General features: G+C 32.0%; 1 protein-coding gene across 1 annotated transcript in view; it reads right to left on the reverse strand.

The window, feature by feature from the left end:
* Positions 1-10,000, reverse strand: part of trip10b (thyroid hormone receptor interactor 10b) — a gene marked incomplete at its 5' end in the record, with an annotated part of 26,851 nt that overhangs the window by 3,521 nt on the left and 13,330 nt on the right. Inside the window, one exon of the mRNA XM_084460308.1 lies at positions 1-77. This exon is cut by the window's left edge and continues 56 nt beyond it. Within this exon, the coding sequence (XP_084316434.1) occupies positions 1-77 (77 nt within the window). The remainder of the gene's footprint in view (positions 78-10,000) is intronic.

Here is a 10,000-nt window from a genome sequence, read left to right on the forward strand (position 1 = left end):
TCTGGGGCTCCAGGCTGGCCGGGTCGCCCATCTGAGGGTTCTGCTGGTACACGTCTCTCATCTTCTCCAGCGCCTCGCTGGGCCCAGACGGGAGGAAGAACCAGGTTCATCAGGTTTCATGTGATGATAGTGTAGTAATAATGATGGGTTTATCATGTTTCATGTGACGATAGTGTAGTAATAATGATGGGTTCATCAGGTTTCATGTGATGATAGTGTAGTAATAATGATGGGTTTATCAGGTTTCATGTGATGATAGTGTAGTAATAATGATGGGTTTATCATGTTTCATGTGATGATAGTGTAGTAATAATGATGGGTTTATCAGGTTTCATGTGATGATAGTGTAGTAATAATGATGGGTTCATCAGGTTTCATGTGATGATAGTGTAGTAATAATGATGGGTTCATCAGGTTTCATGTGGTGATAGTGTAGTAATAATGATGGGTTTATCATGTTTCATGTGATGATAGTGTAGTAATAATGATGGGTTTATCATGTTTCATGTGATGATAGTGTAGTAATAATGATGGGTCTATCAGGTTTCATGTGATGATAGTGTAGTAATAATGATGGGTTTATCAGGTTTCATGTGATGATAGTGTAGTAATAATGATGGGTTTATCATGTTTCATGTGATGATAGTGTAGTAATAATGATGGGTTTATCATGTTTCATGTGATGATAGTGTAGTAATAATGATGGGTTCATCAGGTTTCATGTGATGATAGTGTAGTAATAATGATGGGTTTATCATGTTTCATGTGATGATAGTGTAGTAATACTGATGGGTTTATCAGGTGTCATGTGATGATAGTGTAGTAATAATGATGGGTTTATCAGGTTTCATGTGATGATAGTGTAGTAATAATGATGGGTTTATCATGTTTCATGTGATGATAGTGTAGTAATACTGATGGGTTTATCAGGTGTCATGTGATGATAGTGTAGTAATAATGATGGGTTCATCAGGTTTCATGTGATGATAGTGTAGTAATAATGATGGGTTTATCATGTTTCATGTGATGATAGTGTAGTAATAATGATGGGTTCATCAGGTTTCATGTGATGATAGTGTAGTAATAATGATGGGTTTATCAGGTTTCATGTGATGATAGTGTAGTAATAATGATGGGTTTATCATGTTCCATGTGATGATAGTGTAGTAATAATGATGGGTTTATCATGTTTCATGTGATGATAGTGTAGTAATAATGATGGGTTTATCATGTTTCATGTGATGATAGTGTAGTAATAATGATGGGTTTATCAGGTTTCATGTGATGATAGTGTAGTAATAATGATGGGTTATCAGGTTTAATGTGATGATAGTGTAGTAATAATGATGGGTTTATCATGTTTCATGTGATGATAGTGTAGTAATAATGATGGGTTTATCAGGTGTCATGTGATGATAGTGTAGTAATAATGATGGGTTTATCAGGTTTCATGTGATGATAGTGTAGTAATAATGATGGGTTTATCATGTTTCATGTGATGATAGTGTAGTAATACTGATGGGTTTATCAGGTGTCATGTGATGATAGTGTAGTAATAATGATGGGTTCATCAGGTTTCATGTGATGATAGTGTAGTAATAATGATGGGTTTATCATGTTTCATGTGATGATAGTGTAGTAATAATGATGGGTTTATCAGGTTTCATGTGATGATAGTGTAGTAATAATGATGGGTTTATCATGTTTCATGTGATGATAGTGTAGTAATAATGATGGGTTCATCATGTTTCATGTGGTGATAGTGTAGTAATAATGATGGGTTTATCATATTTCATGTGATGATAGTGTAGTAATAATGATGGGTTTATCATGTTTCATGTGATGATAGTGTAGTAATAATGATGGGTTTATCAGGTTTCATGTGATGATAGTGTAGTAATAATGATGGGTTATCAGGTTTAATGTGATGATAGTGTAGTAATAATGATGGGTTTCAGGTTTAATGTGATGATAGTGTAGTAATAATGATGGGTTTATCAGGTTTCATGTGATGATAGTGTAGTAATAATGATGGGTTTATCAGGTTTCATGTGATGATAGTGTAGTAATAATGATGGGTTTATCATGTTTCATGTGATGATAGTGTAGTAATAATGATGGGTTTATCATGTTTCATGTGATGATAGTGTAGTAATAATGATGGGTTTATCAGGTTTCATGTGATGATAGTGTAGTAATAATGATGGGTTTATCAGGTTTCATGTGATGATAGTGTAGTAATAATGATGGGTTTATCATGTTTCATGTGATGATAGTGTAGTAATAATGATGGGTTTATCAGGTTTCATGTGATGATAGTGTAGTAATAATGATGGGTTTATCATGTTTCATGTGATGATAGTGTAGTAATAATGATGGGTTTCAGGTTTAATGTGATGATAGTGTAGTAATAATGATGGGTTTATCAGGTTTCATGTGATGATAGTGTAGTAATAATGATGGGTTTATCAGGTTTCATGTGATGATAGTGTAGTAATAATGATGGGTTTATCATGTTTCATGTGATGATAGTGTAGTAATAATTATGGGTTTATCAGGTTTCATGTGATGATAGTGTAGTAATAATGATGGGTTTATCATGTTTCATGTGATGATAGTGTAGTAATAATGATGGGTTTATCATGTTTCATGTGATGATAGTGTAGTAATAATGATGGGTTTATCATGTTTCATGTGATGATAGTGTAGTAATAATGATGGGTTTATCAGGTTTCATGTGATGATAGTGTAGTAATAATGATGGGTCTATCAGGTTTCATGTGATGATAGTGTAGTAATAATGATGGGTTTATCAGGTTTCATGTGATGATAGTGTAGTAATAATGATGGGTTTATCATGTTTCATGTGATGATAGTGTAGTAATAATGATGGGTTTATCAGGTTTCATGTGATGATAGTGTAGTAATAATGATGGGTTTATCAGGTTTAATGTGATGATAGTGTAGTAATAATGATGGGTTTATCAGGTTTAATGTGATGATAGTGTAGTAATAATGATGGGTTTATCATGTTTCATGTGATGATAGTGTAGTAATAATGATGGGTTTATCAGGTTTAATGTGATGATAGTGTAGTAATAATGATGGGTTTATCATGTTTCATGTGATGATAGTGTAGTAATAATGATGGGTTTCAGGTTTAATGTGATGATAGTGTAGTAATAATGATGGGTTTATCAGGTTTAATGTGATGATAGTGTAGTAATAATGATGGGTTTATCATGTTTCATGTGATGATAGTGTAGTAATAATGATGGGTTATCAGGTTTCATGTGATGATAGTGTAGTAATAATGATGGGTTTATCATGTTTCATGTGATGATAGTGTAGTAATAATGATGGGTTTATCAGGTTTCATGTGATGATAGTGTAGTAATAATGATGGGTTTATCATGTTTCATGTGATGATAGTGTAGTAATAATGATGGGTTTATCAGGTTTCATGTGATGATAGTGTAGTAATAATGATGGGTTATCAGGTTTAATGTGATGATAGTGTAGTAATAATGATGGGTTTCAGGTTTAATGTGATGATAGTGTAGTAATAATGATGGGTTTATCAGGTTTCATGTGATGATAGTGTAGTAATAATGATGGGTTTATCAGGTTTCATGTGATGATAGTGTAGTAATAATGATGGGTTTATCAGGTTTCATGTGATGATAGTGTAGTAATAATGATGGGTTTATCATGTTTCATGTGATGATAGTGTAGTAATAATGATGGGTTTATCAGGTTTCATGTGATGATAGTGTAGTAATAATGATGGGTTTATCATGTTTCATGTGATGATAGTGTAGTAATAATGATGGGTTTCAGGTTTAATGTGATGATAGTGTAGTAATAATGATGGGTTTATCAGGTTTCATGTGATGATAGTGTAGTAATAATGATGGGTTTATCAGGTTTCATGTGATGATAGTGTAGTAATAATGATGGGTTTATCATGTTTCATGTGATGATAGTGTAGTAATAATTATGGGTTTATCAGGTTTCATGTGATGATAGTGTAGTAATAATGATGGGTTTATCATGTTTCATGTGATGATAGTGTAGTAATAATGATGGGTTTATCATGTTTCATGTGATGATAGTGTAGTAATAATGATGGGTTTATCATGTTTCATGTGATGATAGTGTAGTAATACTGATGGGTTTATCAGGTGTCATGTGATGATAGTGTAGTAATAATGATGGGTTCATCAGGTTTCATGTGATGATAGTGTAGTAATAATGATGGGTTTATCATGTTTCATGTGATGATAGTGTAGTAATAATGATGGGTTCATCAGGTTTCATGTGATGATAGTGTAGTAATAATGATGGGTTTATCAGGTTTCATGTGATGATAGTGTAGTAATAATGATGGGTTTATCATGTTCCATGTGATGATAGTGTAGTAATAATGATGGGTTTATCATGTTTCATGTGATGATAGTGTAGTAATAATGATGGGTTTATCATGTTTCATGTGATGATAGTGTAGTAATAATGATGGGTTTATCAGGTTTCATGTGATGATAGTGTAGTAATAATGATGGGTTATCAGGTTTAATGTGATGATAGTGTAGTAATAATGATGGGTTTCAGGTTTAATGTGATGATAGTGTAGTAATAATGATGGGTTTATCAGGTTTCATGTGATGATAGTGTAGTAATAATGATGGGTTTATCAGGTTTCATGTGATGATAGTGTAGTAATAATGATGGGTTTATCATGTTTCATGTGATGATAGTGTAGTAATAATGATGGGTTTATCAGGTTTCATGTGATGATAGTGTAGTAATAATGATGGGTTTATCAGGTTTCATGTGATGATAGTGTAGTAATAATGATGGGTTTATCATGTTTCATGTGATGATAGTGTAGTAATAATGATGGGTTTATCAGGTTTCATGTGATGATAGTGTAGTAATAATGATGGGTTTATCATGTTTCATGTGATGATAGTGTAGTAATAATGATGGGTTTCAGGTTTAATGTGATGATAGTGTAGTAATAATGATGGGTCTATCAGGTTTCATGTGATGATAGTGTAGTAATAATGATGGGTTTATCAGGTTTCATGTGATGATAGTGTAGTAATAATGATGGGTTTATCATGTTTCATGTGATGATAGTGTAGTAATAATGATGGGTTTATCAGGTTTCATGTGATGATAGTGTAGTAATAATGATGGGTTTATCAGGTTTAATGTGATGATAGTGTAGTAATAATGATGGGTTTATCAGGTTTAATGTGATGATAGTGTAGTAATAATGATGGGTTTATCATGTTTCATGTGATGATAGTGTAGTAATAATGATGGGTTTATCAGGTTTAATGTGATGATAGTGTAGTAATAATGATGGGTTTATCATGTTTCATGTGATGATAGTGTAGTAATAATGATGGGTTTCAGGTTTAATGTGATGATAGTGTAGTAATAATGATGGGTTTATCAGGTTTAATGTGATGATAGTGTAGTAATAATGATGGGTTTATCATGTTTCATGTGATGATAGTGTAGTAATAATGATGGGTTATCAGGTTTCATGTGATGATAGTGTAGTAATAATGATGGGTTTATCATGTTTCATGTGATGATAGTGTAGTAATAATGATGGGTTTATCAGGTTTCATGTGATGATAGTGTAGTAATAATGATGGGTTTATCATGTTTCATGTGATGATAGTGTAGTAATAATGATGGGTTTATCAGGTTTCATGTGATGATAGTGTAGTAATAATGATGGGTTATCAGGTTTAATGTGATGATAGTGTAGTAATAATGATGGGTTTCAGGTTTAATGTGATGATAGTGTAGTAATAATGATGGGTTTATCAGGTTTCATGTGATGATAGTGTAGTAATAATGATGGGTTTATCAGGTTTCATGTGATGATAGTGTAGTAATAATGATGGGTTTATCATGTTTCATGTGATGATAGTGTAGTAATAATGATGGGTTTATCATGTTTCATGTGATGATAGTGTAGTAATAATGATGGGTTTATCAGGTTTCATGTGATGATAGTGTAGTAATAATGATGGGTTTATCAGGTTTCATGTGATGATAGTGTAGTAATAATGATGGGTTTATCATGTTTCATGTGATGATAGTGTAGTAATAATGATGGGTTTATCAGGTTTCATGTGATGATAGTGTAGTAATAATGATGGGTTTATCATGTTTCATGTGATGATAGTGTAGTAATAATGATGGGTTTCAGGTTTAATGTGATGATAGTGTAGTAATAATGATGGGTTTATCAGGTTTCATGTGATGATAGTGTAGTAATAATGATGGGTTTATCAGGTTTCATGTGATGATAGTGTAGTAATAATGATGGGTTTATCATGTTTCATGTGATGATAGTGTAGTAATAATTATGGGTTTATCAGGTTTCATGTGATGATAGTGTAGTAATAATGATGGGTTTATCATGTTTCATGTGATGATAGTGTAGTAATAATGATGGGTTTATCATGTTTCATGTGATGATAGTGTAGTAATAATGATGGGTTTATCATGTTTCATGTGATGATAGTGTAGTAATACTGATGGGTTTATCAGGTGTCATGTGATGATAGTGTAGTAATAATGATGGGTTCATCAGGTTTCATGTGATGATAGTGTAGTAATAATGATGGGTTTATCATGTTTCATGTGATGATAGTGTAGTAATAATGATGGGTTCATCAGGTTTCATGTGATGATAGTGTAGTAATAATGATGGGTTTATCAGGTTTCATGTGATGATAGTGTAGTAATAATGATGGGTTTATCATGTTCCATGTGATGATAGTGTAGTAATAATGATGGGTTTATCATGTTTCATGTGATGATAGTGTAGTAATAATGATGGGTTTATCATGTTTCATGTGATGATAGTGTAGTAATAATGATGGGTTCATCATGTTTCATGTGGTGATAGTGTAGTAATAATGATGGGTTTATCATATTTCATGTGATGATAGTGTAGTAATAATGATGGGTTTATCATGTTTCATGTGATGATAGTGTAGTAATAATGATGGGTTTATCAGGTTTCATGTGATGATAGTGTAGTAATAATGATGGGTTATCAGGTTTAATGTGATGATAGTGTAGTAATAATGATGGGTTTCAGGTTTAATATGATGATAGTGTAGTAATAATGATGGGTTTATCAGGTTTCATGTGATGATAGTGTAGTAATAATGATGGGTTTATCAGGTTTCATGTGATGATAGTGTAGTAATAATGATGGGTTTATCATGTTTCATGTGATGATAGTGTAGTAATAATGATGGGTTTATCATGTTTCATGTGATGATAGTGTAGTAATAATGATGGGTTTATCATGTTTCATGTGATGATAGTGTAGTAATAATGATGGGTTTATCAGGTTTCATGTGATGATAGTGTAGTAATAATGATGGGTTTATCATGTTTCATGTGATGATAGTGTAGTAATAATGATGGGTTTATCAGGTTTCATGTGATGATAGTGTAGTAATAATGATGGGTTTATCATGTTTCATGTGATGATAGTGTAGTAATAATGATGGGTTTATCATGTTTCATGTGATGATAGTGTAGTAATAATGATGGGTTTATCATGTTTCATGTGATGATAGTGTAGTAATAATGATGGGTTTATCAGGTTTCATGTGATGATAGTGTAGTAATAATGATGGGTTTATCAGGTTTCATGTGATGATAGTGTAGTAATAATGATGGGTTTATCAGGTTTCATGTGATGATAGTGTAGTAATAATGATGGGTTTATCATGTTTCATGTGATGATAGTGTAGTAATAATGATGGGTTATCAGGTTTAATGTGATGATAGTGTAGTAATAATGATGGGTTTCAGGTTTAATATGATGATAGTGTAGTAATAATGATGGGTTTATCAGGTTTCATGTGATGATAGTGTAGTAATAATGATGGGTTTATCAGGTTTCATGTGATGATAGTGTAGTAATAATGATGGGTTTATCATGTTTCATGTGATGATAGTGTAGTAATAATGATGGGTTTATCAGGTTTCATGTGATGATAGTGTAGTAATAATGATGGGTTTATCAGGTTTCATGTGATGATAGTGTAGTAATAATGATGGGTTTATCATGTTTCATGTGATGATAGTGTAGTAATAATGATGGGTTTATCAGGTTTCATGTGATGATAGTGTAGTAATAATGATGGGTTTATCATGTTTCATGTGATGATAGTGTAGTAATAATGATGGGTTTCAGGTTTAATGTGATGATAGTGTAGTAATAATGATGGGTTTATCAGGTTTCATGTGATGATAGTGTAGTAATAATGATGGGTTTATCAGGTTTCATGTGATGATAGTGTAGTAATAATGATGGGTTTATCATGTTTCATGTGATGATAGTGTAGTAATAATTATGGGTTTATCAGGTTTCATGTGATGATAGTGTAGTAATAATGATGGGTTTATCATGTTTCATGTGATGATAGTGTAGTAATAATGATGGGTTTATCATGTTTCATGTGATGATAGTGTAGTAATAATGATGGGTTTATCATGTTTCATGTGATGATAGTGTAGTAATACTGATGGGTTTATCAGGTGTCATGTGATGATAGTGTAGTAATAATGATGGGTTCATCAGGTTTCATGTGATGATAGTGTAGTAATAATGATGGGTTTATCATGTTTCATGTGATGATAGTGTAGTAATAATGATGGGTTCATCAGGTTTCATGTGATGATAGTGTAGTAATAATGATGGGTTTATCAGGTTTCATGTGATGATAGTGTAGTAATAATGATGGGTTTATCATGTTCCATGTGATGATAGTGTAGTAATAATGATGGGTTTATCATGTTTCATGTGATGATAGTGTAGTAATAATGATGGGTTTATCATGTTTCATGTGATGATAGTGTAGTAATAATGATGGGTTCATCATGTTTCATGTGGTGATAGTGTAGTAATAATGATGGGTTTATCATATTTCATGTGATGATAGTGTAGTAATAATGATGGGTTTATCATGTTTCATGTGATGATAGTGTAGTAATAATGATGGGTTTATCAGGTTTCATGTGATGATAGTGTAGTAATAATGATGGGTTATCAGGTTTAATGTGATGATAGTGTAGTAATAATGATGGGTTTCAGGTTTAATATGATGATAGTGTAGTAATAATGATGGGTTTATCAGGTTTCATGTGATGATAGTGTAGTAATAATGATGGGTTTATCAGGTTTCATGTGATGATAGTGTAGTAATAATGATGGGTTTATCATGTTTCATGTGATGATAGTGTAGTAATAATGATGGGTTTATCATGTTTCATGTGATGATAGTGTAGTAATAATGATGGGTTTATCATGTTTCATGTGATGATAGTGTAGTAATAATGATGGGTTTATCAGGTTTCATGTGATGATAGTGTAGTAATAATGATGGGTTTATCATGTTTCATGTGATGATAGTGTAGTAATAATGATGGGTTTATCAGGTTTCATGTGATGATAGTGTAGTAATAATGATGGGTTTATCATGTTTCATGTGATGATAGTGTAGTAATAATGATGGGTTTATCATGTTTCATGTGATGATAGTGTAGTAATAATGATGGGTTTATCATGTTTCATGTGATGATAGTGTAGTAATAATGATGGGTTTATCAGGTTTCATGTGATGATAGTGTAGTAATAATGATGGGTTTATCAGGTTTCATGTGATGATAGTGTAGTAATAATGATGGGTTTATCATGTTTCATGTGATGATAGTGTAGTAATAATGATGGGTTTATCAGGTTTCATGTGATGATAGTGTAGTAATAATGATGGGTTTATCAGGTTTCATGTGATGATAGTGTAGTAATAATGATGGGTTTATCATGTTTAATGTGATGATAGTGTAGTAATAATGATGGGTTTATCAGGTTTCATGTGATGATAGTGTAGTAATAATGATGGGTTTATCATGTTTCATGTGATGATAGTGTAGTAATAATGATGGG

The sequence above is a fragment of the Borostomias antarcticus genome (assembly GCF_949987555.1).
Source record: "Borostomias antarcticus genome assembly, chromosome: 31".
NCBI classification, from domain to species: domain Eukaryota; kingdom Metazoa; phylum Chordata; class Actinopteri; order Stomiiformes; family Stomiidae; genus Borostomias; species Borostomias antarcticus.